The following is a 27,881-nucleotide window of genomic DNA, read 5'->3' as shown; positions in this document are numbered from 1 at the left end:
AGCAGCTTGAGGCCTGTGGTGGGGAGCTCCAGAGAGTCGTGTAGTGGTGGGAGGGGGCACTGGGGCAGAGGGCTGTGGGGCCCTTTTCTGGAGAAAGGCCACAGGAGGGTTTCAGAAGCTCTCCTCTTTATTCCCGCTCAGGGTGGGGAGGGATCCTGTTGCCAGCAGTGGGCCCTCTGGGCTGGCGGATCTCACCTCTTGGTGGCTGCAATTCAAACATGCCAGGTGACCTGGGGGTCCTGGGTTCCTGCCCAGCAGCGCCTCCCTGCCCTGCCACCCCCCCACAGTACCAGGCAGCTTGAGCCACTTGGGCACCTTGCCCAGATCCCTCCTCACAGGCTGGGCTGCCCTGGGGCTAGGCTCAAGGGGCCCCACTGCGTCCTCAGCAGCGGGCTGGGACTCAACGGGCGCAGAGTCAGGGGCTGGTGGTGGGGACGGAGTCACGGAGGCCCTGGATATGCACCTGGGGACGGAATGAATGAATGGGAATGAATGATGCCAGCGCTGCAGCAGTGGGCCCCCCACCCACTGCGGGCACTCACCTGGCCACCAGCACGTCAGCTGCAGACGGGGAAACGGTGTGTTCCAGCAGCCTGGGCTCCAGGTAGAGCACTGCAGGAGGCCCAGCCCGAGGTCAGAAAGCAGAGGGGCCCCACCCACGGGCCCACCCACCACCTCCGCTCCGCTTGGGGACATGGCCTGGGCAGGTGGCTGTCTCAGCCTGAAGCCCCAGTAGTGTATGGGGGTGTGGGGCCACAGATCTCCCTCCCACACCCAAAGGAAGCCCCCTGCTCTGGGGCACCTGATCAGCCAGGGTACTGGGCCCAGTGGGGGGGGGGACCAGGTGGGGAGTGCGGTGGTGAGCAGAGTGGGGGTCCCCACCCACCTGTTGGCTCCTCAGCTCCAAAGTACACAAGAGCAGCAGGGAAGAGGTTTGCCTGCAGGGAGGGAAGAGGGGAGCTCAGGGTCCAGGTGAGCACTGTGGGTAGAGGCTGGCAAGAGGGGCAGGTTGGCTGCACCCCACTTCCATGGTAGCCTTGGGGCTGCACCTGGAGGCAAGCTGCTCACCATAGCCCTCCTGCTCCCCAGCCCCCAAGAGCTGCCCAAGCTCAGCTTTGCAGGCACCTCCTTTGGCACTAACTCCAGTGCAAGCCAGCCCAGGGCATCAGACCACAGGGGACCCTCCAGGGGCCAGCCCCAGCGTAGGCCCAGGAAGCGTAGCTGTGTGCTGGCATTTTAATCCCTCCCCTCTTCTCTCTTGCCTAGTTCCCAGTTCTGGGGTGAATAGTTAACACTCTGAAGGCAGCAATTAGGCCTGCATGGCCCCTCCCCAGCAGAGAGGCAGGAGGCCCACAGGTCGGCTCTGTCTGGTCAGGGTATGGGGAAGGCGAATGGCCAGAGGGGCCGCAGAGGCACAGGGCAGCCACCAGCCCTTCCCCAGCTGGCCATGCTCCCACTCCACCTCCTCTCCCCCAACTATGTTGCCTGAAGAAGAGTGCTGGAGGGTCTGTGGGGGCAGTCAGGTGGGCACCCTCAGGCTGAGGAGAAGTCAGACCCACTGGGAGCAGCTGAACAGAGACGGGCACAGGGAGTGGGGACTCAGAGTCAAGTTGCTCTGGGAGTCGCAGGTGGAGGGGCAACCCAGGTCTGCTGCCTTTGAGAATCCACCAGCCAACAGCTCAAAAGCCACGCTCAGGTACCCTGACTCGACTTGGGTCTGGCCTGGTGGGAAGAGCCAGTCCAGCCAGCGGGAAGCCCCTCCCACCAGGAGGGTGCTGCAACTGGGTGCAACACCCACCCTGGGGGTCCAGAAACTGCACCTCTCCTAAGCCCCCAGCTGTAGGGGGGTGGCGGAAAGGGTTTCTGCTCAGGGACCGACTCCAACTGCACAGGTGTGGGACGAGAGGGTCATGCAGCCCTTATGTGCCCCCGGAGGCGTATGGAGGCGGGACTGTGGTGTAGAGGTCGACGGATGGCACTAGAGCCCCCAGTGTCATAACCTGCTCCCCAGCCACTTCTGCATCCAAGGGAGACCACAGCTACAAGCCCTAAAGCTGGCCAAGGCAGCAGCAATGGCATGAGCCTCCATGTCTCCAGCTTCTGGTGAAAGGACCACAGCAACTGCCAGCTGGGCACGCGTTTTCTCTGCTCTTGGCTCTAGCTCCGAGCTCTTGGAGTCGAGGTGGGGCATTAAAAAGAGGAAGCCTCACAAATCAGGTCCAGGAACGCTGAGACCACAGCAGAAACCAAGGGGCACAGACAACGCCGTGAGCTCTGAAAACCCCATTGTGACACCTGGGATCAAAGCCTCGTGGGTGTGGGGGAGCTGCCCTAGGGCTCTGGAGGTGCCGGAAGCTCAGGTGGTAGAGTGGGGACCCCTTTCCCAGCATGGCCAGGCTCTGACTCGGAAAACCACCCCCAGTGCTGGGACCACTGTCACGGCACCGACTGACAGCATGTTCCTATTTCACGGGACCAGCTGGGCTGGGCCGTCTGGGGGCTGCAGGGCTCAGAGCCTTGAAGGCCCCTCCCACCAGACGGGAATTCTCAGGGCCCTTTGGGGCAGCTCCTCTTGAACCCATACTCCTGGCCTCCCCTCAGCATCTGCTGGAAGCCCTCTCCCCATTGGCCTGCATCTCTGACTCCCAATCCACCAGTGGTGAGCAGACAGCACAGAAAACCACTGTGACCACCAGCACAGAGGGTCTACCTGCCTGCTCAGGCTGAGGGGGCCCCACAGATCGTGGCCGTCTGCAGAACCCACCCAGGGTGATGCCTGGGTTCTGGACTGAGTGGCGGGCAGCACCAGCTCTGAAGGGGACTCAGGCCCAGGAAGCAGGTTTGATATGGGGCACTGGGGCCTCTGCACCCACACTCTCCCACCCTGGTGCTCATCCCCTGCCTCTCCCAGCCAAATGGGGCAGCTAGGCTGCCCGTCCCCCACACCCACCCTGAGCAAGCTGTCCCTCCCTGGAGCACGGGGCAGGCCCCAGGCAGCCTCCTGGGCAGCCAGCAGCAGAGTGCGGCCCTGCCAGGGACATGAAAGCCAGCGGCTTCCTCGCCCACTCCCCCATGAGAGGGAGGAAGGCTTCCTTCCGGGCCCTGCCAGCTCTCTGATCGGCGGACAGGGCCGACACCCCGCCAGCCCACGCGGAGGCCCCCGGGCTCCAGGCTGAGCTGACGGATGAAAGGAGACGGCTGCTGGTAGCCGGGGCAGAGTGTCACCAGGAATCAGGCCTTGGGGGCAGGACAGGCAGCACCCCAGGGCTCCCAATTAGGGGGGAGGTCTGGGCACTGGTCCCCCTCCATCCCCAAACATCTCCCAAATTCACACATCAACAGGCTGGCCTTTGAGGGAGGGCGGGCGGGGATGGAGGAAAGAGGCCCAGCGCCTCTGGGGCTCCTGGGGGATGAAAAAGGGGCCCAGCGCTCAGCTCCCGCCCACCTTGCCTTCTTTCCTTGGTGAGCGTCCAGCTCTCTGCCCGGTCTTGCCCCATCTCCCCCACAACGGTGGCAGCCCCAGCTCAGACCTCTGCAGGGCCTGCGGGCCACTTAACAAGGGCTGGCCTCTGTTAGTAATTAAAATATCTGAGGAGACTTTGAAGAGGAAACCATTAGGCCAGGGGCTGGGGAGGCCCCAGGCTGCTCTCCCAGGCGAAGGGACAGGACATTCCTCCAGCTCTGGCAGGCAGCCCAGCAGGGCGCCAGATCAACACTCGGCACCGCACCCTCTGCAGGAGCTCCAGGGGCCGACAGGGGGGTCGGGCAGAAGCACTGCCAGCTAGCGGGAGGGCCCAGCCCCAGCACGGCGTTCCCAGCAGAGGCCGCGCGGGTGGGGGAAGGCAGGGGCAGGGAAGGGAGCAGGCCGGGCAGCAGCCCCGCAACCCAGGGCCACACTTGCCCAGCAGCTGGCATCCCAGGGGCCTCGCAGGCAGCTGACCACCTGCAGTGGTCTCCGACCCTTGAGCCTTCAGGATTGGGCCCAGCAGCCCTGCCCCAGGGCCCCTCCCCCCAGGGCCAACTGCAGAGGCACTGAGCTGCCTGCAGGCCACCTTCTGCAGGGCACAAGACCACCCTGTCCTCCTGACATTGGCCTCGCCCTGCGGAGTGACCTAGCAGCACACCCAACCCAGGCCCAGCAGCCAGTACCTGGAAGAGGGTCAGCGTGGGGTCGTCCAGGGTGGTTTTTGGAGGAGTGATGACTGTGGAGAGATCAGTGTGAGGAGGGCCCAGCCCCCTGCCCCTCGGAAGGCAGGCCTGAGGGAGGGGGAAGCCCAGGCTTTATCAGCTCGAGGATTTCAGACCCGCCCTCAGCCCTCTCACCCCCTCTGATGCTGCAGAATCCTGGGCAAGAGGCTTGGGAGGTGAGGGGAGTTGACCTGGGGCAGACTCACCTGCAGGGATCCCAGCCCTCACCACCCAGGTGCCCTGTGAGGGAGGCCAGCGCCCCCACCCCCACCCCCACCCCGGGTCTCCAGATACTGTTTCTGGGGCTGCTCTGAGGAGGGAGTCGGGACACGCGAGCAGGTCACGTGGCAGCTCACACAGGTGGAAGGGCAGCTCAGGGTTCCCCAGGTGGCTCCTCACAAAGTCCCGCAAGGCCCCCACTGGAGGAGGAAGGACGGGTGAGCAGAGGCGCAGGGCCAGCAGGGACCCACCCGCATGCATGGCGCCAGCCCACTGGGGGACAGGACGGCCGGGGCTGAGCTGTGCAGGTCCCCACTCCCCACAGGCAGGGCCTCAGGCCCTCAGGCCCCGCTGGGTGGGGGGTGGGGGGGTGGAGGGGCTCGGCCTGGCTGGACCCCTTCCCTTTGCCTCTGTCTCTGCCCATCACCCAGTCCTGAGCACCGACTGGGGAGGCCCCAGGTGTGACAATACTGTCACACAGCCCTGCGGGGGATTAGAGGACCCCACTCAGAAGTGGTGGCATCAGTGCCTTCCTTCCAGGTCAGCTGCAGCCCCAGGCCAGGGACTCCGCTGCTGGGTATGGGGAGCTCAGGGCCCACCTCCCTCCATGCCCAGATGGGGGTGACGGGGTGCCCAGGGTCACAGGCACCGCCAGGCGGACCTGGCCCTGTGCCTGCACCCCAACAGACTGCAAGCTCAGAGTCTGCTGCTTGCCCCACAGGGACAACAGCCACCTGAAAACATCCGCCTCCCTGGAGCCCAGAGGTTAGGTGGCCACGGACCTCCGAGGGAGGAGCCAGGAGGGGCTCGGCCCTCACAGGTGCCCAGGCAGCTGCTTACCTGTCTCGCTGGGGCGGAAGAAGCCTTGTAGGATGTAGCGATCAGGGAACAGGACCCGCAGGACCACCTGGGCAGACAGGGCAGGCGTCAGCAGCACCCCTGTGCCCACGGTGGCCAGGCCCCCACCCCGGGAGGCAGACACCAGGACTGGGGCAGGAGGAAGTGCCACTCGCCCCCTGGCCCTCGCTGTCCCCACCACATCCCTGGCTACAGCTGTGCCAGGAGCTGGACGCGAGGCCCGGGCAGTGCCCCCGTGTGTGTGTAAAAACACACCGAACTCTGTTTTCATTATAAAACGGGCTGACTGGTTCAGTAATTAACCAGGCTGTGCAGGCCTGGGTGAAGCACAGCTGACCACAGCCAGCGGCGTGTGGGTTGCGGTGGCCGAGGCAGGCCCCAGCTCAGAGCCCGCACCGACACCCCAGCCCTTCCGGTACCTTAGGGTATCGCTCCAGCTTCTCCTTCATCTGAGCCTCTCTGAAGGCCCTGGTCACTAAGGGGGCTTCTTCCAGGCGCTCCCTGCGGAAGGGGTGGGTGAAGGCCTGGGTCTCCCCAGCCACAGTGGAGGTCCCACACAAGCTGGACAGTACTAGGTGCCCCCTGCCTGGGCCCCACATGCTCCCAGGTGTGTGAGGGCACAGGTACTGGGGGCCTGAGGTGGGAAGCAGGGGCTGGGGTCACACCCACCGCTCACTCTTGAGTTGGGCCAAGCGTCTTCTCACGTCGTCCACAGTCACCTCGAAGAACTCATCCGGCAGCTCCCCGGGCCAGGCCTGGAGCAGCTCCTCCAGGTCAGGGTGGCACACCACGGGGTCCCGGTCAACCGGCTGCGAGGCAGAGGGCTTTGCTGACGCAGACTCCCACAAGGGGCCCGGGTGCCACATGGGGCCAGGTCACCCAAACCCTGCTGAGGGAGCAGCCGTGCAGACCTGAGCCAAGCCCAGGACTCGCCAGCCCCAGCTATCAGCCAGGGCCAGGTCTCCAGGGTGGGGTGTGGGACAGTGGGTTGGGAACCCAGGCCAAGCCTGTCCAGGCTGGAACCGCTCCCTCCATGCCGGTCTGCTCATCAACGCTGTTGTTGGGACCCTCGCTCACCAGGAGGGCACATGGACCTGGGGTCTTGGCTCAGTCACTGCTGGGGGGAGTCAGGGAGTGGCCACTTGGCAGGGCCCGCCTCCCCCAGCAGCTCTTTTCCTCACTTCCTGTCTCCATGGGAGCCCCCTTCACCCCCCCCCACCGGAAGGGACCCAGGAAGCTGCCTGCTATCAGGGTCCCCAAAGCCTGGGGAGCAGTGACCTGGTCAAGGCCACGTCTGGGGCTCCATGGGAGGGGCAGGGGAAGCGGCAGCCCCCAAATTAGAGGTTTGGCAAAAACCTGCCACCGCTGGCCCCACGGCCCAGCTGACCCCACTACCACTCCCCAAGGGAGCAGCCTGGCCCCTCCCTCTGCCCACCCTGGGGACACAGGAAGGGACAGCGTCAATCCTGATTGGCAGCAAGGGCGATGGAAATTACAAGGCAGGGCTTGCTCTTGTGGCCTCTGGGTGGGTAATGGCAGTGAGCAGGGGGGCAGGGGACACTCTGCAGCACTCAGGCTGCTGCAGGAGCCGGGCCTGATCAAGGTGTCCACGCCAGGTCCTGTCCTCCCTCACCCCCACACACCTCCAGCTTTTCACACCTGGGGCCAGGGCGGGCTCAGCGGGTGCTGGGAACTCGCTTCTCTGATAGATTGATGGTTCTTCCATACAGCCCCGCTTGCCCTAAAGGTCAGACCCCTGGCCTGGGACGTCCAGGCCCAAGCTGCTCAGCGTTTGGGGAGGCACTCCCCCAGTGCACCTGCCAGGTATCTCCAGCGCGGCCCTTCCCAGGCCACACCCAAGTTTGGACTGTCCACTCTGGTAGGTCCCTGCAGTCACACTTCACAATGCCCTCTCCCCCAGAGAAAGGAGGCGGGTTCTCGCCAGGAAAACCCTCTGATCTCAGAATGCTATGGCACAGTGGCCAGGAAGGGCTAGCTGAGGCCTGGGCAGCAGAGCCCATAGGTGGCTGACCGAGGCCCCTGGGGGCTGCCCCTTCAAAGCCACAACCATCCTGCAGCCACCACGAGCAGTCTACGCCAGAGCTTTTTATAACAAGATGCCAGGCGCCAGGCTGCCCCCCACAGCCATGGCGCCTGCATTCCAGAAGGGCCGAGAGCAAGCCTGGGCTCCTGGGGGGTGGGGGGTGAGGGCAGAACACACATGTGCCTGAGCAGGAATCGCCGTGTCCAGAGCCAGGCCCCTAAGGGCTGTAGCACAAAGGCTCTGGGGCCACCTGTCCTAGTACCTCCCTTAGAGGACCCAGCCCCAGGCACAAGAGTCACCCCATGAATGCAGCAATTGGGTGACATGCAGCCGGTGGCACCAAGCTGAGCCTGACCATCCAGATGAGTCCCTGAGCCTGGGACACAGGCGGTGAAGCCAGTCCCAGGGAGCACATGGCCACTCTGGCCTTGCTGTCCTCCTGGCACTTCCAGGGAATAGCCCAGCCCCAGGGCTGCTGCCACGTCCTGGCCCCAGGCAGGCCCTGTCCCACAGGAATACAGATTGGTGGCTAGGCTGGCAGGAAATGTCACCATGCTACCAAATGACAAGGGAGAAGCCAGGAGGCTTCAAACCCTCACCTTAGCCTTCCCAGGAGAGAGCGTTTCCAGGCAAAGGGAGGTGGGGGAGGGGCTGGTCTGACAGCTCCCGGGGGAAGAGGCTCAAGGAGGGGTTTCAGCCAGCCAAGTGCTCACTGTGGCCACTCGGCGCAATCTGGCCTCGTCTGTTGTCCCTTCACCCACTGGTCCCTGGTCACGAGCAGGTATTATGCATGGCTCCCAGCCCAGGTAGTTTATGGAGACATTTTTGGATGGAGAACAGAGATCTAGGATATCATTAGGAAGGCAGAACGCACATGGTGGCAGCCGTGAGGGAACGTGTCATGCCTTCACCCTCATTATGGGAGTGAGTCCTACGTCCTGGCTAAGGGGCACATCCCTGGGGCCTGGGGAGGGGTCTGAGATGAATCTTTCAGTTGGCATCTGAGAGGCTGGCAGGGTCCCAGGCTCTGCGCTGAGAATAATGGAGCCTGGAACCTCCTCACGCTCCTGACAGCTGACCGCCATGACTCAAATCTCCAGGTTGGCTCGAGGCTTCCAGGGAGCCACACAGAAGATGGCTTGCCACCAAGAACGTGAGTTGCCGTCACCTCACTGGTGGACCGTCTTATAGTTGTCTCACCAGGATGATACTGCCAGGGGCCCCAGAGGCATGCAGAAGGAACAGGAGCACCATCTGAGGGTGACGCTCAGAGGCAGCCCTGGGTAACAAGTCAGAGTTGAACAAAGGCTGGAGCGACACGCCATTTAGGGCTGGGGACTTGGTGACAACTGTCAGCTGTGGACAGCCATTGGTGCCTTCAGAAAGTCCCTAGTACACCGGACAGGTGGTGGAGGGAGACCTGAGGAGATGAAGGCTTGCGAGAGTGCCCACCACAGCCCCACACCACTGGCTGTCACCACAGGGGGCTGAGTACAGAGGGGATGAGAGGACCGGGCGCTGGGTGGAGATATGGGCTTGACCGTCTCTGGACAGTTGGGTGGACACGCTCCAGCAGCTGCCACACAAGTGGCTGAGAACCCACTTGGGCACACAGGGTTCCCCTCATGTCAGAAGTGGCCTTGCTGCCCGCTGAGTTTCATTTTCTTGACAGTAATTTTCCAGGACGTGATGACACACGGAGAAAAAACTGTAAAACCTCTGTGGAGGTGACCTCAAGCCCAGATTCCTAGCTTCCTGGTGAGGGCTCTTGTTCTCCTCCCCTCCCGCCTCCTTTGCAGCCCAGACGGTCCTGACAATGATTCTGGGGAGAGAGAATTCGAAGCGTTTCCCCTTGAGGCTTAGAGCTTAAATGAATCACTACCGAGGGATGCAGGCCAAACCTCCCGAGTTACTCCCAGAGCCACCGCCCCTGCAGGGAGCGCCAGGGCATGGGCACCGCCAAAGGCCTGGGCAGGCAGGCGCAAAGCTACAGGAGAGATGGCCCTGGACACGAGGCTCGGAGGCACAGATGCCCAGCAGCCAGCACTCGGCGGGGCCAGGCCCTCCCTCAGCCAGGCCCAGGGCCCAGCAGGCACTCCTGGGCCCGCCCACTGGCCTTCCCAGCAGAAGACATGAGAGGTGTTTTAGAAGGAAGAGAACAGGGCAGGTAAGCACTGGGCCACAGCATCGAGGCTGGGCAGCTCCCACTTGGCCATGGCGGGGCCAGGCATGTTGCTGTGGAGAGGCGAATGGAGCCCCAAACACTGAAGTAAACAAGGGTTTCAGCCACAGGCACAGAAGCTGCCCCGGGGAGCCTGCAGTCAGCAGGCTAAAGGGGTCCAAATTCTGCAAACCGGGCCACCAGGCCTCATCCACGGGAGCCCCCCGGCCTGTCTGGGCAGCTCCGGGTGCCAGGGGCGCCAAGACACCCATTCTCCACTACGGTGCACAGGCTGGGCATCTGTCCCTCCCTTGAGTCCCATCGTGGACAAGACACTGCAGGACAGAGATGCTGAAGGGCACCTGCCTGTCACCAGGCTTCAAAAACTGCCACCAAGACTCAGCTGGCGCCTTCAAAGCTGCTCCCCTATCAGCCAAGAGACCTCAGTGGGCATTCCAGCTAAGGCCATACTGTGCCCGAGGGTGGCTGGGGCTGCAGCCAGAGCCTGGGGCATCCACACACACCACTGGGCGTGGCAGGGACAGGCAGTGGGACTTGCTCTCGGGGAGACATCACGGGCAGGCGTCCCAGGCTGAGAGGAGGGCTGCAGGGCGGTGAACGCCGCTCTCCATGTGGACAGGTGCCTCCCAGCCTCCTACCCGTAGGCCAGGGAGCGGGGATGGCCAGAAGCAAGGCTGATGCCGCCCTGAGACATGGTGCAAGGTGCCAAGGAAGTGCCAGGTGCCTTCATATAGGATGGTCAGGCACAGGGGCAACCACTATCAGCCACCCATCCTGCCCAGGGGATCGGGGCTTTTGATCAGGGACCCTATGCCCTCTGCGGGGGCGGGGGTGGCGGAGTGCCTGCTGGGACGGAGGCTGCACGCATAGAGCTGCGGGGCGGTGGGCAGGAGAACTTCAAAGGGCAGGCCAGGGGCCGCCAGGCAGCCCCAGCTTCGCCCAGCCCGGTTCTGATGGCCAGTTAAACTACCTTCTAATAATTAATGTTCCGACATCAAAGGCTGGAGCCGCCGGGTCTGTAAACCATCCCAGGCTCAGCCGAGGACCTGCCTATATTTTACCCTGTCTCTTCCGACTCTTTATTTAAATCCTAAAACCACACACAGGCAAAACATTAATGGGAAACTTGGAAACTCCTTTTGATTACTAAACTGTACCTTTGAAGTTCCCCCAAAAGTTGTTTTGTTCCCCTCTCCCCTCCCCCAGCACTGAAAAGGGACACAAAGCAGACACCATGTGGCCTGCTGGCCCTCTGGGTGTGCGGCTGTTAGTGACAGGAGGCACGAGGCGGGCGGGGACGCCCCACCACCGACCAGCTGCTGGGCTCCCAGATCAAAGGCAGCGCTGCTGGCGACCAGGCGGATGCCCCCTCCTGCCTGGGGCCCAGGGTCAGTGCTCCGGGATGTGCAGGGACCCTGTATCCAGACAGCAACCACCTCCTGGGCAAGAACAAGCCCACAGGGCCATCCACAGGTCCCCAAGACACACAGAACCAGGGTCTGCCTGGGGGGCCAGGGGCCCAGAAGCCCCACTCCGTGCAATCCCTGAACTGTGAGGTTGGTAGAAACAGACAACCAGTCCTGGCCCCAGTGTCTAGCCCCAAACACAGGAACCCCAGGAAGAACAAGCCCAGTGGGAGTCAGGCCCCCCTCACTGGCTCACCCCAAACACATGCATCTGCTTTTGGCCACTGATTCTGGGCCCAAGTGACAAAGGTCACGAGACTGGGGGCTGCAGACTGGTTTCTAACATGGCCCAAACGTCCCTGTGCCTGGGTCAGGGTGATGCTAAGCCACTCCGCCTGCCCGCACCCCCACCGGCTGGTGGTGGATGAGCTGCGGGGATGCTTGGCTCAGCAGTAAGTGCGACATGGGACAATCAATGCCAAAGCCACCTGCAAGTCAAAACCAGTGACTCAGACAGCAGGGTGGAGGGTGACGGCTCTGAGGCACGGCCTGGGACAGGAGTGTTCACAGTCCCCGCACCCACGCGAGGGCCACCCGAAAGACAAGCTCTCTTGGCTGTGACAGTGGTCATGGGCCAACATGAGTTTGTCAAAATCCATCAAACTACATTTAAAATGGTGCCTCAGTGAAGCTGATTGAAGACAAAACAATGCCAAAAAATCACTTCCCTGAGAAGATGAAAAAGTGCCCAGCGACCCTGCTGTCCCCCAAGGCTGACCGGCCAAGAGGTCAGCTGCGGTCAGCAGGAAGGACCCCGGCACCCAGCTCACCCCTTACCGGCTGCAGTTCTGGCTGGGGCTCCTGGCCAGGCCTCGACTTCTTGGGCTTGGAGGGGCCTCCGGGGCTGGAGGACTTTGGCAATTGGGCTGAAGGTGACATCAGATGCCTCGCAGAGCCAGGGGGGCCCCCCAGGCGCTGTCCCCCGCCAGAAAAAGGCACAAAGGGGGCAGGTACGGGCTGCTTTGAGGTCTGTTTTGCCTGCATGGACGCAGGCTCTGGGCCCAGGCCATCCACGTGGCTGGCCCCTGAGGTGACTGCTTGGTCCTGACGGCTCATGTCCCCCTGGCTGAGACCCATGGAGCTCAACGGCAGGACAGGGCTGCTGGCTGCCTGTTCGGCCGACACGGAAGGGGTCGGGCTCCCTGGGCTTTCACTCCGGGAACCTCCAGGTTCCTGCTTGATGGCTGAAATGCGTTGCCTCATGGCAAACCTGGGGGTGGGGGCAGAGAGAATGAAAGTCCACACATGGCTCTCACATCTGAGTCCAGTCCCCTGGAGGCCCTCCCGCCCCCTCACGTCTCACTTCACCTGGTGGGGGACGCATGCATGGGCTGCACACCTGCCCCACTGGCCCTTGCAGAGAGCAGACGCCTGCCTGACATGCCCCACCCCCACCCCCACCACACAGGTGGGAGAGCCCCAGGGCAGTGGCCTCAGATCTAGGGGAGAGGTGGCAAGAGGGCACGTGTGCCCCTCCCTCTGTTTCCACATTTCCCATTTTCTTTCCTTTGAGGGCCCACCTGATGATGGCACTGCCCCCGGTGAGGCCCAGTGACTGCAGCGTCGTGCTCTGCAAGGCGGCTCTGCCAGTCACCTGCAAGGAGGGGACAGGACAGCTGTGCCCCGGACATCCGCTGACCCCTCGTTGACAAAGCTACCTGCCTGGCCTGGGCCGAGGACTCGCAATGACCCTGTTGAGGGCACCAGAGGCCCTGTCCTCCTGCCTAGCCCTCCCACGCCCCATTCCAGCCTGGGTGCCAGCACCATGGGGCCCCCAGCTGCTCCCAAGCATTTGTTCACTGGTTGGGCTCTGTCCCCCTACCCTGCCTCATCCCAGGCCTGGGCAGGCCACTTCTGGCGAGTTGGCCAGCCCTCTGAGGGATGGACTGACCACGATGGCCCTGACCCGACCCAAGTGCCCAAGGCCCAGTGGTCTGGGTCCTCCAGGGGAGCACATACTCCCTAAATCCCCTCAGCCCTGGTGGGTGCATCCCATCCACATCAGGGCCCTCCTGGGGCCCCTTGGGGACAGTGGCCACCCTGGGCCAGGAAAGGGCACTTGGCCAGAGTCAAAACAAAAAGCCCCTGTGAGCCAGGGGACCAAGCGCCAGGAGGGTCCCCGTCACGGGAAGGTGGGTGGGGACAGGCAGGGCCTTGGCCAGGCTGGGCCTGCACCACGCTGAACTCGGTTTTGAAAAAGATCAAAACACGGAGCAAAGCAAATATTTATTAAAATGAAACCACTTTTGTGACTCTTGGGCTTTGAAAGAAGCTGAGAAAACAAACAGGGCGTTGAGGGAGGTTTGGGAGCGCCTGGGCGGCCCGCGGTTAGTTCCAGGAGCCGGCGGCCTGCCTTTCTTCCATGAAACACATCATGCTTTCAGAACTGAAGCCCCCCCACCCCCACCCCCCCACACACACTCTTTGAAGGCGGGTCTGAAGGAGAGTGAGTTTTCCAGATTGGAAAACGGGGCTGGGCCCGCGTGGCCGCTTGGGAGCAGGAGGTGGGGCCCGGGGCCAGGCGGGTGGGGCGGCAGCACCTACCTCATCCCTCATAGACACGCAGACCGGGCTGGCCTCACTCGGCTGTTCCAGACACTCCCTGCAGGAGAGGGAGGAAACATCACAGGCTGGCCGCTGGCACGTAGGAGGGACACCGGTGCCCTTGGGATGGCACCCAGGCAGTCAGCGTAGAGCCCCTCCCACCCTACCCAGAAGGAAGCAGCCACCTGCCCGAGAGGCCTGACCCACCAGCACATGGCCTGGGCGTATCTCCCACCAGCCTCGAGACTTGAAGCGTAGGACACAGAGCAGGGAGGCAAGCAGCACCGGCCACCTCCTGGACGGGCCCAGGGTCACTATCAACTGTGCCCAGGGGCAGCGATGAGAAAGATAGTCCCGGGGGACTGTGATCTGGGCTTTTATCTGAAACTGTCCTCCAGGAGAGTCGCTGACCCCTAAAGTGCCTGCAGCAGCTCAGGGCACAAATCCACTAAGTGGATTCTGAGGCAGACACCAGGTCTCTGAGGCCACCAGTACTCCGAGTGCTGTCCCCTCCAGCCAGGCCCCACAGGGCAACATGGGAACAAACGGGACCGGGGTCTTCCTGAGGGCCAAGCGGTGGCTCTTGACCGGAGCCTCGTGTTAGGACTGGGGCCCTGCCGCCTGCACCCAGGGTGGGCGGCCTGAGGGCCACCCCTGGGGAGGGTGCAATGGTGCATCCTCGGGAAGTGTGTCCAGAGGTCCGCATGGTCACAGGATAGGCCCACACCGATGGCTCTTGAGGGCCCCTGAAATCACTGTCATCAGTAAACACACAAAACAAAACCAAAGGCTGTGCAGGGCTCAGGACAGAGGCGCACCTGGGCAGCCCAGGCTCTCAGCCTTGAGCCACACGGCTGGGTGTGGGAACCTCCTGGGGACAAACAGCTTGGAAACACTGTGGACGTACCGCAGACCTCTCTCCATCGTCTGGGAAAACATTAATAGCAAATTCAGCAGGTGTCCCCACCCGGCGACGCCTCAGCGCTGTCACCCAGGTCACCAGCTGACCAGGGCGAGACTGTCCCCCCTCTTATCCTGGAGGCTGTGCTCTCCAGTAAGATGGCAGCGGGCATCTGCCCACACAGGACCAGCCACCGAGTCCTGTTCCCTCCTAAGCCGGATCCCGAGATGGGAGAGAGCCGGCCCCCGCAGCACCGCTGGATGGGCGCAAAAGACATGCACGCACGCACCCGTGCCACACCACACCCAACGCCACCTCGCACTACCAGGGCCCAAGCTACGACCCCGGTTACGGGCTGCATGCCAACCGAGTCCTGGTTCTGCAGCGTTTACACGGCAGACACGGGCCTGTGCCCACCAAGGAGAAGTCACTCCAGCATTTCCATAGTTGTAAACCAGCCCTCCAAATAAACGCCTACCCCAGACGGTCCCTGGAACACCCAGGCAGCCGTAGGGGCTGGGCCCACAGGGCAGGAGGCCCGGAGGGACGTCAGGCCGTGCAGCACTGCCCTTCCAGGCCTCACTGCTCACCCACATGGACGTGACTGGGACGGGAAGACACGGGAGCTGGGCCCGGGACCAGAGGCAGCGGGGTCTCCGACTGCACACGCACTCTACAGACTCCGCGTCCAAGGCCGTGACCAGGCCCACTGTGTGGTCTGGTGTGGGTTTTGCCTGTTTCTCTGCTTTTAGCTTATGCTTTTGTGTGTTGCTCAGGGCTGTGACCCACAATCCAGAGCCAGCTGTGGGAGCTCCTGGATGCGGTGTGGCCCTGCCCCTGCCCAAGCCTGGGCACCACCAGCCTCACTGCCTCCTGAGGTCTCCGCAGGAAGGAGGAGACCCACCGGCTGAAAGCCTCGACCACAGTGACGCTGGGCTGCCATGCTGGGTGACCTCGCACAATGGGATGAGGGCGTGCCCCAAAGGGCCTGGGACTCAGCCCACCGAGACCCAGTGACCCCAGGCCAGGCCTCAGGAAACCACAAGACCCTAAAGTGCCAGAGGAGAACCTGTCGCAATCCTCCCCAGGACCATGCAAGCAGGACCACAAATCACAAACAGGGCCTAGCGCCTGCCGCCTGCCTCCTGCCTTCCGAGGCCTCTGGACATCAAACACTAGCCAGCCGAGCTTTGATGTGCGGCTCCTCCAGAGGGATCCGATTCCCTGTAAACACGCGAGGGGAGGGGTGGCCCAATCACTTCCAGACCTTCCCGGCCAATTAGCAGAGCTTTCCGTCCGGGACAGTGGACCCAGGGGACATTCCAGCGCATCAAGGAGCCGTCCCCTCACGCACCCTCAGCAAGAGCCCCCCGCCCCCCTGCAACAGGCCTCGCTGAAGTTCCAAACGTCCCTGAGGGGGCTGTGCTGGGCCTCCCGAGAAGCTGTGTGTTCCAGACCCAGGCAGAGCCACCAGCCACCACGCGAGGCTGGGCGTGGGTGCCCGCCTTGCTCCAGACGCCACCTCAGCTGGGCGCCATGGTGCTTAGGGAGTGTAAGGCCAGCAAACCTGTTCCCCTGGTCGGGTGGGGGCCAGCGGGAGCCAGCCAGGCAGGGTACAGGGGAACAAAGCACACTGTCCCCACTACTGGGGACAAGCCAGACCACCTGAAGCCCCTTCTGTCTGTGTCACCTATTGGGCCTGACCAAGTCGTGGCTGGTACAAACACAGGTGTTGCCAACACACACCTGGCACCACCACGCTGCCCACGCCAGGACAACAAAAACCCAGCCAACTGACAGAGCTGTGACTTCAGGCTGCAAGGGTTCCTGCTGCCACAGGGACTCCCACGTTGGTGAGGTCACGTCCCAAGGGGCCAGGTAACACCCACCTCCCACCTGGCAGCCCAGGCATGAAAAGATGAGGGGATGAGGTTAAGGCAGCAAGACGGTCAAGGCTGGACAGAACCAGCCTCCTTCTCCAGGAGAGACAGACCAGGGACAATTGAAGACGGAAGTGGCCTCTGGCTTCCCACGGAAACGAGGTGGGGCCTGCCTGAGAGCTGAGTGGACACCCAGCATCTATGCCTCTGGCCAAGTGCAAGGCCCTGGGACTCGGCACACAAACCTGCCCCCAGTACACCCCCAGGCTGCACCCCAGCCTCAGACCTCAGACCCCAAGAGAAATATGTAGACGCCCTGCCCTCCCCAGGGACCCCCGAATCCACAATTTTGCTACTGGTAGGATGAGTGGTGCTGAGGTGGGCTTGAGGTGAAATCAGGCTGGGAGCAGAGGGGTCAGGGTTGTGGGGGAGAATCCAGCCTGGGGGTGGCGTGCCTGGGGCCCCTCTCCTCGTGGCCCTCCCTGGAGCAGATGCTCGAGAAGCAGGAGGAAGACTGGCCAGTCCACATCCAGGCGAGGGCCAACTGAGGCACCCAGCAGCCCCATGTGAGAGCTGAGCACGTGCGGCAGCTGGCCCACAGGGAGGCCGGCTCCAGGTGTGAGGGACCTCCCACAACGAAGAATATAAAATCTCATTTTCCTGTTGATTGCATGTTCAAAGGGTAATATTTGGTATATGGAGTCCAGTTAACCAAATGCTTAAAATTAATCACACCTGTTTTTACTCTCCTTTGATGTGGCTACCAGAAATTCTTAATTACCTCTGTGGCCCGCACGTGTGGCCCAGGTAGCATGTCAAGTGGCCAGTTAGGAGCCCCAGATGCCCACCCTGATCCCCAGGCAAAGGACCGGCCACCTGAGCAACAGTAGACCCAGGTGCTGTGCTGCCTCCGACGCCCCGCCAAGCGCTGCACGCCAGCTGCTCTGGGACACTCACCTCTTCACAAAAGCACCAAGTAAGAAAAGCCAGCTCCTTGGGCTCCACCCTGCGGGGAACCCCAGAGACACCTGCCCACAGGCCCCCAGCAGCACGTCACTCTGCACCCAGCACCTCGTTCACACCTGTCCGGGACCTGCAGTGGCCTCAGCATCTGGTCTTCGCTTTGGGGCTGGCGCCACCCACCCTCCCTGATGGGAACCTGCTTCAAGGTCAGTGAACCCCACCAAAGGAACGCCAGCTTCCAAGGAAAGGCTGGGCTTGGCACTTTTGGAGGTAAAACTTAAGGATGCCCCTACCTGCCAGCCCAGCAATTCTGCCTCTCGGAATTTATTCTCGGGGAGGAGCTGGGAGTGTGCACAGACTTCCGGTGTCTGTGGAGTGAAAACCAGAAGTGCTGGCTGGGGCTGCACAAATGAGGCAGCGTCCACACAAACGAACCACACAGCAAACGACCCTCTAAAGGAACGTCTGGGACATCATGACAGCTTCATAAGCAAAAAAAGAGCGTGCACAAGTTGCTTAGGGCACAATACTCCTGTGTCGATGAAGCACACAAACAAACTGCCAGCATGCATCCTGACGTACCCACTGCTGTCTGGGCCGAGGGCTCTATAAACCCTCCCAGGCCCGCCTGCCCCTGATGGCACCAATTTCTTCCAAGAGCTGTCTCCACTCCTGATGTTTCTTAAACTACGTCATAAACATCGTTTAGAAGTAAACCCGTCGTCAGGGCTCCTGTGAACCACGAATGTCCCTGAGGCGGCCCTGCCCTCCCCTGACACCTGAGGACCAGGTCAGTCCAGTATACCCGCAGAGGACGTTGTTCTCCACACTTGCCTGGTTTCGTCTGCCCCCACTGCTGACTGTTCCCACACGGGACTCTCACCCTATCTTCACCGCAGGGCGTCCCCAGGTCTCTTTTCCGTGGAGGCCCCCAGCTTCCCTCTGGTTTGTGCTCTGTTGGCGCCCTGAGTGCCCGGGTCCTTCCAGGGAGGTGGGCCCCATACCGCAGAGCCCAGTCCCCTCCTCTGGCTTACTCCTCATTTTTGTGGGGCACAGATTCACACCTGCCCACAGTCCCTTTGTCCTGCTGGCTGAGACCTTTCAAAGTGGACAAGACTTCCACCTCATAATGACAGGCCAACTCTTAAAGGGCGACCATTTTGACACATTAAGGAGCCCAGTTTAAAGCATTAGTCACCACGTAGAAACAGACACACGTCAATTATCATTAAGAACATTTTCTTTTCAAACAGAACCCATTTTCATGGTAACGGAGTTTTATACCTAAAGCATCTGTCAGCCGAGGGGCCCAGCACCCCACTTCTCCCCTCACTGCTCACCAAACCCCACAGGGCACAAGTGTGGCCTTGCTCTTCCTGGAGGGCGAGGCCTGGCATCACACCAGGAAAGCTGGCTGTGGCTAGTGAACAGGCAGCGCCCCATCTCAGACCAGTCCTCTCACCGGGACCACCGAGCCCCCCAGGTGCAGCCTCCAGCGCAGCAGAGCCCGGGGCCGCAGCTCTGGAACAGCCCCACCGCCCACCGCACCACCCCCACCGTGCAGTGGGCAGAGCTGAAACCCGCTCCCTGATGCTCACCTCGTCTGTGCAAAATGGTTGAGAAGCTCCCAGAGCGTCTGGCCCGAGCAGAAAGTGTCTTGCAACCTGGAGCCATCATCCAGCTGCAGAGCGATGCGAACCTGAGGAGGCGAGAGGCGGACTGAGGGAGAAGGAAAGCAGCTGTCTGGACCCAGGCCGGCTGTCAGGGCACGGGTGGGAGGGCTCCTGTTATCTCGTGGGGCGTGGGGGCCAAATGCTGCCGGCCAGTACTGCCCCTCTGCACACACTGGTAGGTTCTTGTGTCTCAAGCTGCCAGGTTTGGACGTAATTTGTTACGCAGCCATAGAAAACGAGTATGCTGTGTTTTCTGAACTTGTCCATTAATGAGCGTGTTGCTTTTATAAGTCTATTTGTAGTAATTGTGTCCCTAAACAGAGACACAAGCCTACAACCCAAAAGGGGGGAAATTCCTTTCTGGACTCCCTGTCAATTGATGACACACCAGAGCTCATGCAGAGTCCCCGAGGTGAGCAGAGCACCAGAGGTGAGCAGGGCCCAGAGGTGAGCAGAGCCCAGAGGTGGGCAGGGCCCAGAGGTGGGCAGGGCCCCAGAGGTGGGCAGGGCCCCAGAGGTGGGCAGGGCCCCAGAGGTGAGCAGAGCCCAGAGGTGGGCAGGGCCCAGAGGTGGGCAGGGCCCCAGAGGTGGGCGTGTGTGCAACCCTGAGCTCGTACAGCCCACCCGCATGGCCTGACGCTGGATTCTCTGTCACAGCCCTGCCTGCTGTTTGGGCCAAGGGCCTCTTCAAGTGCACATTTACGTTAAATCCCCAAACAAAGGGAGCCGCTCTGTGGGAACCCAGTTTCCCAATATACACCTGAGCAGGCCCCAAGGGAAGTCAGCGTTCCCTCCATGTGAAACTTTGAGAACTGGTTGTAACGGAAAAAAGAGGTGTTAGGGTCAGTCCCCGAGGCCTGCCTCCTGGTGGACTCTGGAGCCCTGAGCAACGCCCCAGGGCCCGAGTTCCCTTGTTTCTCACGGCACAAAGGCCGCCCCCCTCGCAATTAGTTGAGTAAAGGACGGGGTAGGGAGTAGGGGTGCTTAGGAGGGTGCCTCTCCGTGGCAGCTGTTCCCTAAATCTCTAGGACCACAATGTTCCTGACCTGGTGGAAGACTCGGGCTATGGTCTTGGCGAGGCTGGTGGGAGCAGCCAGGGCAAATCCGGAGCCTCCGGGCCACGTGCTCTCCTCCCAAACTGAGGTCACACTCGAGTCTTGTCAGAGCTCTGCAGGTGGGCCGAGACCCTGACGACTGTGACCAGGGTTGCTGGCTGGTGGGTGCCGCTCACACGCTGAGACGGAGGCTAGAGCACTGCTAAGCCCCAAGCACCCTCAGCACATTTCCCATCATCCAAGTGAAAATGGCTCTGGCCTGGCCCCAAGAAGGCAAACATGGGTGCAAGAACTCGGCTGCGAAGCTGCCCACAGCCCACAGCCCACGGGGAAGAGTGGGACGCAGCACGGCTGGCCGGCCCCAGGGCACCTACCATGTTCTCGGGCCCCTCACGGCTGCGGGACGCAGGAACCATCTCCAGCTTGGCGTTATTGGGCAGGTTGGCGAACCTCCACTGCAGAGAGAGGTCAAGCACGTTCCTCTGAAACCTGTAACACAGACCAGAGCCCAGGGCTGCCGTGCAGATGCTAACGCAGCCTGCACAGCAACTCCCTCCAGTGCCTCTGAGGCTGTGAAAACGGGGTTCTGGCTGGCAGAGGGGGAAGTGGGTCCCTGGCGACAGGTCTTCTGAAGGAAAGACAAAGTGAGCGGACACAGTTGAGTGCAGGAAGGCAGCGCAAGAGGGGAGACAGGCATCCGAGGGGCTGGCTGCTCCTTCAATGGGAAGCAATGGGCGGCCCAAGGACAGGTCAGGGAATAGAAACACACAGAAGCAACTGAGGGGCATGTACCTTGCTGTGCTCGGAAAGCTTTAACCAAACGACTGTACCCCGAGACAGTCCAGCCACTGCGTTCACTCCCAAAATGACCAGCTCCCATTCCTCCTGATCCTGCCACCTTTGAGGCAGGGCCACAACCCCAAAGACAGAAGGCAAAGGCTCTAGAGAGCCACAGAGGGAACCGGCCGGAAGCCCCCATGGAGAGCCAGGCCCACATACGGCCGGGGTCCGGGAATGACGGGCCGAGACTGCCATTCCCGGCTCGCAAAGCGAAGTCTTCAACCTCAGAGCCACCCATCAGTCTCTGCCCACATCCAGCTCAGATTAGCCGCTGCGCAGGGACCTGGCAGCTCTGAGTCTCCCACCCGCTCAGGAAGAGGCCAACGTGGGCCCTCAGACAACAGGGTGGGCCTGCAGCCTCCTCTGATCCCTGTGACGGAAGTCGTGGGCCCAGAGGGAGCACAGTTTCTTAGAAGGAACTGGGGGGATGAAGACAGCCAATGAGCCACGTCAGGAAATACCCAATGGCAGGAGAGGAGGGCAGGGAGAGAATCCAGGAGCCTCCGTGACCCTGCTGGTCTTAATTGGCAGCCTGCGTTTACGGAAGGCCAGGCCGGGGCCATGCTCAGCGTGGTGCTTCCCAAACAAGAAACTCAGGTGAGAAGAACCAATAGGTAGCCCAGGCCACTCAAAGGCAGAGCTGGGACCACAAAGGCGGCCCCTGATGTCCAAGATGGATCACATGCCGGCTGTGGACCTACAAGGAGTCACACACCTACTCCTGAGAGAAGAGGAAGGAGGGCGAGCCTCAGAGACTGGGACGCTGCCTCACCCATGGGCAGGGGGGTCTCAGCCAGGCAACCCCGGGGCCTTCCTGACCCTGGTCCCTCTCCTCCCAACACCCTTTGCTCCCAGGACCCGTACGAGAGCGAGAACCACCACTGTTAACCCTACAGAGCACTCGGGCCTGAGAAAAGCTCACGCCCATGGCATCTGTGAAACCACCACATCTGCGTGGCCTTGACTGTAGAGGAGACAGACAGCAAATCAGGAGGAGAGTGAATAAGAGACCTTACTTAGGCCGCAGAAAAAGTCGGACTCAGCTCTATTTCTAATGAAAGTTTAGGAGATAACTACGGTGCTGGCAAGAGAGCATGGGGGATATGCACACACATACCGTGGTCACCAGCTGCATGAATGCCAATACACAGCAGGAAACAACGGTTTTCAGAACGTGAACAGTTTATAAGGCCCAGGCATTTGGAAGGAGTGAGAAAGAAGGCAGTTTTATATCCATGTTAACACTGCCTGGAGACTGTCACGCAACAATTCCAATGTCCATTGTGAGACAGGACGGGAGATCGAGGGAGAACCCAAGGGCAAGAAGGCTGGGCACCTGGAGTCAGGGGAAGGTTTTGCACATGTGACCACACACGAGGCTGCCCTCCCCAGCAGTAGCAGCCCTTTTTAAACAAACACAGTTGACCCTTGAGCAACAAGGGGGCTAGGGGCGCCAACCCCCGGGGTTGAAAATTCCGCATGTAACTTTGACTCCCCAAAACTTAACTACAGTCTCCCTCGGTATCTGCAGAGGATGGGTTCCAGGACCCCCCCATGGACACCAAGTCCGCAGATGCTCAAGTCCCTTACGTGAAATGGCACAGATCGGTGCACACAGGCGGGCCTCCACATCCGTGGATTGAAACAGTACAGGTGTTTACTGAAGAAAACACGCGTGTAAGAGGACCTGCGCAGTTCAAACCCATGTTCTTCAATGGGCAGCTGTACAGTCAGCAGAGAAGAGGGAGACACGAGAAAGGTGATAAGGTTGCAAGAGACCTGACATCTGATAACTCCAACTAAATACTAACCAAGGACTGAGGCAGGTGAAGGGAAAAGAGAGGGCATGTGGCTCTGTGACAGGAAGCTGGGGGACAGCCCAGCATGGAGCCAGAGTCCTGGGACTCTTGGGGGTCAGGCAAGGAGATGGGGAGCTGGGATAACGTGAGGGTGCGTCCACTCAGAGTCTCCTCTGCGAAAAGCCCCACGCACGACAAAGCACGGGCAAGGCCCACGAAGCAGGCTCCCACGCCACAGGCTCCTCTCTGCCACTAAAGCGAGGACAGCCATACCATAAAAACATATCACTACAGTGAAATCTCCTCCCGTGGGACAGATGCGCAACCCACCAGTGTGGGGCTCCAGTCCTTTCCGTTTTAGACCCATGCGTGCAAGCAGCTTCAGGGGTTGTAAGAAACCTAGTGTGCCGGTTTCTTCCCATTTCTCCACAGCTACTTCCTCTTGCCCTCGGAGCCCCACCAGAAACTTACACAACCAAATGCACAAAACCCTGTGCAGTGGGTGAATGATGATCCCTGAGAGATATGCCCACATCCTTACTCCCAGAACTCACGACTGTGACCTTATTTGAAAAGAGAGACTTTGTAGATGTGAGTTAAGGATCTCAACATGAGGTCATCCTCGATCAGGATGGGCCCTAAATCCCATGACAAGTGTGGTTATGCGACAAAAGAGGACAGAACACACACACACAGAGGAGAAGGCCATGTGAGGAGAAGGAAGAGACTGGAGTGACGTGGCCACAGCCGAGAACTGTCAGCAGGACCCAGAAGCTGGAAGAGGAGGATGGATCCTCTCCTAGACCTCAGGCGAAAGCTTGTCCCTGCAAGAGCTGGGTTGGGGCTATTGGCTTCCAGACTGTCAGAGAGTAAATTTCTGTTGGTTTAAGCCCCTCAGCAGGGCCCTGGGGGAGGAGGTGGGTGGCCTCAGGGTGGCAGCCTGGCCAGAGCACTCACTTCAGATCGTATTCGCTGGGGTTGAAGTCCAGCTTCCTGCACGTGTCCTCCAGAACCTAGGCGTGAGATGAGAGGACGTGAGCCACTGTGTCTGGCCTGGTCACTTGGTTGGCAGGCACAGTGGCACGGAGGCCGCGGAGGGCAGAGTCCATCTCTTGGAGAGCCAGTTGGCCCTGCTGGACAAAGCCTAGTACAAGCCACATGATGGACTGTCCACTCGACAGCTCCACATGCCTCACCCACAAGCTGTTCACTGTCCCCCTCCTCACTGCACCTGACTTGTCACCCCAGCTCTACTCGACAACCTTCAGGCCAGTCCCCAACAGTCCATGCATCACTACAGACATCTTTCTATATACATTCCAGAACCCCCTCCCCACTCTCAGAGATAAAGTCCAAATTTGGGCCCCTCTGCCAGCCGCGTTTCACCCTCCTCCCCACGAGCCAACTCCAGAGCCAGCTCAAGGGGATCGTGGGCGGCCCCCTCCTGTGCGCTGCACGCACCGAGTCCCCCCGACCCCCCACGGGCTCTTCCCAGCAGGCCGTAATATGCGCACCGTCCCCTACACAGCAGAACCCAATAAACATTTTTAATGTAACGGATTTGGGGTCAACCAACTGCCCCAATGAAACTGCAGTGACTCAGCAAGTCAGTTTCCAGGCAGAGGCCGGCACACCCAGCCACAGCGGACACGGGCCGGAGGACGCCCCAGGGATGGGAACACAGGCCGAGCTCCTGCGCGCCGCGGACTCGGAGCGGATGACATAAGTGCCGACCCTCGCCAGCCCGCCCCCAGTCCGCAGCCACGCGGGACAGGAGAGCCCCGGACCCCGGCGCGGATGTGGGCGGGCCCGCCGCACCATGAGGCCGCTCATTGGCCGCCTCGAGCCCCGCCCCGCAGGCCCGGCCCCGTGGCCCCCCGGAGCCAACTGCAGGAGTGGGCCCGGCGCCGCGCCCCCGCGGCCCGCCCGCCGCCCCCCGCCCGCCGCCTGCCGCTCGCGGCCGCACCTGCAGAAGCACGGAGCTCGGCGTCACCTTCACCGTGTGGCGCCGCCCGTTTGGGGCCAGCACCGACACCGCGGAGCCCCCGCCGCCTGCCGGGGCCGCCATCTTCCGATCACGTGACCCGCCGCCGCCGCCGCCTGCCAGACTTCAAACAACTTTATCGGCAACAGCCGGGACGCACAGCCACGCGGCCGCGGGGGCGGGACCTGTGGGCGGGGGCCGGAGCACTTTCCGGGCCCGCCCCAGACCCCGCCTCCTGTCCTGGCCCCGCCCCCGGCGCTGCCGCAGGGTCACCGGAGCGCGTGTTCACCCCAATGGTCGCCACGTGGCCGCGGGACTCCACCTAGCCACGTGGAACCGGCGGCAGAAAGAGGAAGGCCGTGCGGGCCGCGGGCGCGCCGAGGCCTGGGCTCCCCTCCGGGCGACTACCCCCACTCTCCCATCCCTTGTGGTCACCTCTGTCCTTGCGGTGGTGTGAAGGTCGGAGGATGGCTAAGAGTAAAGACTTCTGCTCCAGAAGCTCCAGACCAGAGAGCAGATTCAGCGCAAGTCTGAGGTGGGCGGTCTACATTGTCAGTAGAGGCTCACTCTACCAGCAGCCAAATAAACTTGGACGAACCTGGTTGTGGAAGGTCTGGAGGAGGGGTATGTGGGATCCTCCCAGCCCTCCTGCGTGGGTGCTGCCCCGCTTTTATGTCAGTGACACGGCAGCCTCATAGGCAAGAGCATACTGACAAACTCGGACACCGCCTGCATGCGTAAGAAAACGGGAAAGCCTCAGGGTGGCCCCTCAGTCCCTCACTGTCCGGCAGCCCATCCAACACTCTGCAACCTCAAGGCCTCTGAGCCATACACATCACAGGTCACCATAGGTCAGCCCCCTCCCCTAAGGCCAGGAGTATCACAGGATGTTGGAGATTTCATGTCCCGGGCACTTTGGAGGTGATCTGGTCAAGCCCCCTTACCGGCCATTACCAGGTCTGCAGGGATGAGAGACGATGCCCACCAATCTGCCATGTCATGTAATTCATGGCTTTGTCCGGTCCACTGCTCCCTGCATGCACAGGCCTCACTGTCTGCGTGTAGCTGGGCACACGGGGCCTTGGCACAGACACCCTTGGGGCATTTCTGGGGCATCTCTGACCAAGGCTTGGTCAAGCTTTCCAGCCCTACCCTTCAACCTATCAGGGCACCACATGCAGTTCTGTAGCAGCCAGGCCCCCTGCACCCCAAGTTTTCCGCAGCCTGCCCTCTTCAGCTCGTCAGCCTCCTCTGCACTGGGACAGGCCTTCCGTGCTTGCTCACTTGGTTACTGGCTGTCTCCACCCGCAGGCCCATCTGCCTGGCCCTCCGCTGTGCAGCACACAGAGCAGAGCCTGGCACAGGGTCTGTGCTGAGCAAAGATCTGTTGGAGGAATGGCCCTCGATGGAGAGACAAACAGCATTCGGTCCCCCCAAGTGCACATTCCCCTTCTGCTGGTTCTCACCTAGTGGTGGCAGGGCACCCTGGCAGTGGGAGGTGGGAGAAGCAGGGCAGACCATCCTCCCCTTGGTGGCCTGGCTGGGCCAGAGCTGGTGAAGACCAGGCAGGACAGACCAAGCCCCTGTGAGGCACCTGTGAAAACAAGCAAACCCCAGAGACTACCCCTGGATGCTGTGTGGGGACCTGGGGATCCTGGACCCACAGCTCAACAAGCCTCCAGAGGCAGGAAACACCCGGAAGTTTCCTTGGGCTCTCCCCAGGCAGGGGTTTATTTCAGGCCAGTGCCAAAACTTGAGGTGGCTGGACACACCAGCACCTGGCCACAGCAGGAAGGACCATCACCTGCCCCCGCGAGCTCGTGTTCAGTTGGGACTGCACATTGGGGCCATGTGCTCGCTCTTGTTGGAAGGCCGCCTCTCTGCTTGCCTTCCCCAGCCCTCACTGCAACTTGGCTCCTTAGCTCAGGGCTTGTTCCAGCCTTGAGCTGCCCCGATTCTAGGATGTGACCGCAGTGGAGGCCGCAGGTGACATGGGGTCAGAGGTCATCCCTGGCAGCCACATCCTGGGAAGTGGCTGAGTGACAAAGTCAGTCCCAAAGGCTGCTCACGTGCTGTAGGGTTCCGCTCATGTAGTGTCATGGAAAGGACAGCATTTTAGAAATAGAGGACAAATTAAGGGTTGCCCAATGGTTGTTTGGGGAGCTGGGGGTGGGGGAGGGAGTGAAGCCGGTGTGGTTATAGGAGGGCAACACCAGGGACCCTTGTGGAGGTGGAGCCTCTCAGTATCTGACACAGCAACCCGCCAGTGATAAGATTGTGTGTGGCATGCACACCGAGCACGAGTGAACTGGGGCCCTGGGAAGAAGATTGCTGTGTTGTCTCCATGTCACCATCCTGGCTGTGAGATTGTGCTATAATTTTGCCAAATGTTACTGTTGTGGGGACAAGTGGGCAACATGCGCAAGGTGTCTCTCTGTGCTGTTTCTTGCATTGCATGTGACTCTACAATTGTCGCAATAAAAACTTCAATTTAGCAGTAACATCTACAAAAAGCGAAAATTTAACACAGTAAACCACTACTTTTCAGCTCATCTGTATACCTCTACCACAGAGATGCACTGTTAACATCTTGTCACATTGGCTTGTCTTTCTGCATTTCTATTTGCGCATATATTTATATTTGGAAGTAAGGTGAAGCGATCACACACTTTCCTTCCAAGCAGTTCAGCGGCACCTAATAAAATGGGGACCTTGTCCTATGTAATTGTAACCCGTCACCACACCCAACAATCCAACAGTCACAGACACAGTGATATATCAGACACAGCCTGTGGGGGAGTTTCCCTTGTCCCCAAATTGTCCCTTAGAGCTGGTTGTCACATTGGTTTGGTAGTCACTGGTTCACACTCCGTTAATCGGCATCAGTCAGTCCCTCTGTGGTTTGTTTTAATTTTTCATGACACTGGCATTTTTGAGGAGTCCAGACCAGTCTCCTTTAGAATCTTCCACAGGCTGGATCTGCCCAATCTTTTCCTGGGGTTAAACATTTGGGGCAGTGAGGCAGCGTAGATGACAGACCACCAGGAGATCCAGGACATCGATTTGTCCTGTTAGTGGGGATGTAAAGTCTACACACTTGGTCTGCCAGATTCCTCCAGGATCAAGGTACCTTGTAGAGAGAATAAGCTATAAACATGATATTTTTCCAGTGACCATTTACCCCACAGTTTTATCAATTGATAGTCGTTGCCTGAATCCATCATTACATTTGTGGTTGCAAAATCATGACTTTCCGATTTTACCATTCCTTCTACATTTATTAGA

The 27,881-nt window shown here is 60.8% G+C and overlaps 1 protein-coding gene across 5 annotated transcripts; it reads right to left on the bottom strand.

Annotated features, from left to right (window-relative positions):
• Positions 1–109: 109 nt before the first annotated feature.
• ASPSCR1 (ASPSCR1 tether for SLC2A4, UBX domain containing) lies at positions 110–24,754 on the bottom strand. Of its 5 annotated transcripts, none has more exons than XR_012492025.2 (16): positions 24,579–24,754; positions 23,570–23,625; positions 20,348–20,462; positions 18,844–18,944; positions 13,502–13,559; positions 12,478–12,551; positions 11,735–12,167; positions 5,935–6,074; positions 5,685–5,766; positions 5,248–5,314; positions 4,545–4,607; positions 4,150–4,257; positions 887–938; positions 543–612; positions 291–463; positions 110–205 (listed from the first exon to the last, which is right to left on the bottom strand). XR_012492025.2 is itself a non-coding variant. In XM_074319502.2 (16 exons), the coding sequence occupies exons 1-16, from the start codon at positions 24,678–24,680 to the stop codon at positions 192–194; spliced, it is 1,653 nt and encodes a 550-aa protein (XP_074175603.2). In that variant the 5' UTR covers positions 24,681–24,750; the 3' UTR covers positions 110–191. The 5 variants fall into 5 exon arrangements, 4 of the variants coding, with proteins under 4 accessions (XP_074175603.2, XP_019591250.3, XP_074175604.2 ...); XM_074319502.2 differs by having other exon boundaries at positions 4,150–4,202; positions 24,579–24,750; XM_019735691.3 differs by lacking the exon at positions 24,579–24,754 and adding an exon at positions 24,127–24,397 and having other exon boundaries at positions 4,150–4,202.
• Positions 24,755–27,881: the final 3,127 nt, after the last annotated feature.

This window comes from Rhinolophus sinicus, chromosome 12 (genome assembly GCF_057876585.1).
Source record: "Rhinolophus sinicus isolate RSI-liver-muscle chromosome 12, RSI-T2T, whole genome shotgun sequence".
NCBI classification, from domain to species: Eukaryota; Metazoa; Chordata; class Mammalia; order Chiroptera; family Rhinolophidae; genus Rhinolophus; species Rhinolophus sinicus.
Note: the sequence above shows the minus strand (reverse complement) of the source record. Positions and strands in the feature narration are given on the sequence as shown.

What these genes read in the sequence shown, in the direction of transcription:
- ASPSCR1 (XM_074319502.2), bottom strand. Translation starts at nt 24,680, where the DNA reads ATGGCGGCCCCGGCAGGCGGCGGGGGCTCCGCGGTGTCGGTGCTGGCC. An exon ending in TGGAGCTGAGGAGCCAACAG is followed by an intron (nt 613 to 886) that starts GTGGGTGGGGAC and finishes GGCCTCCTGCAG; the next exon opens with TGCTCTACCTGGAGCCCAGG. An exon ending in GCTGACGTGCTGGTGGCCAG is followed by an intron (nt 464 to 542) that starts GTGAGTGCCCGC and finishes TTCCGTCCCCAG; the next exon opens with GTGCATATCCAGGGCCTCCG.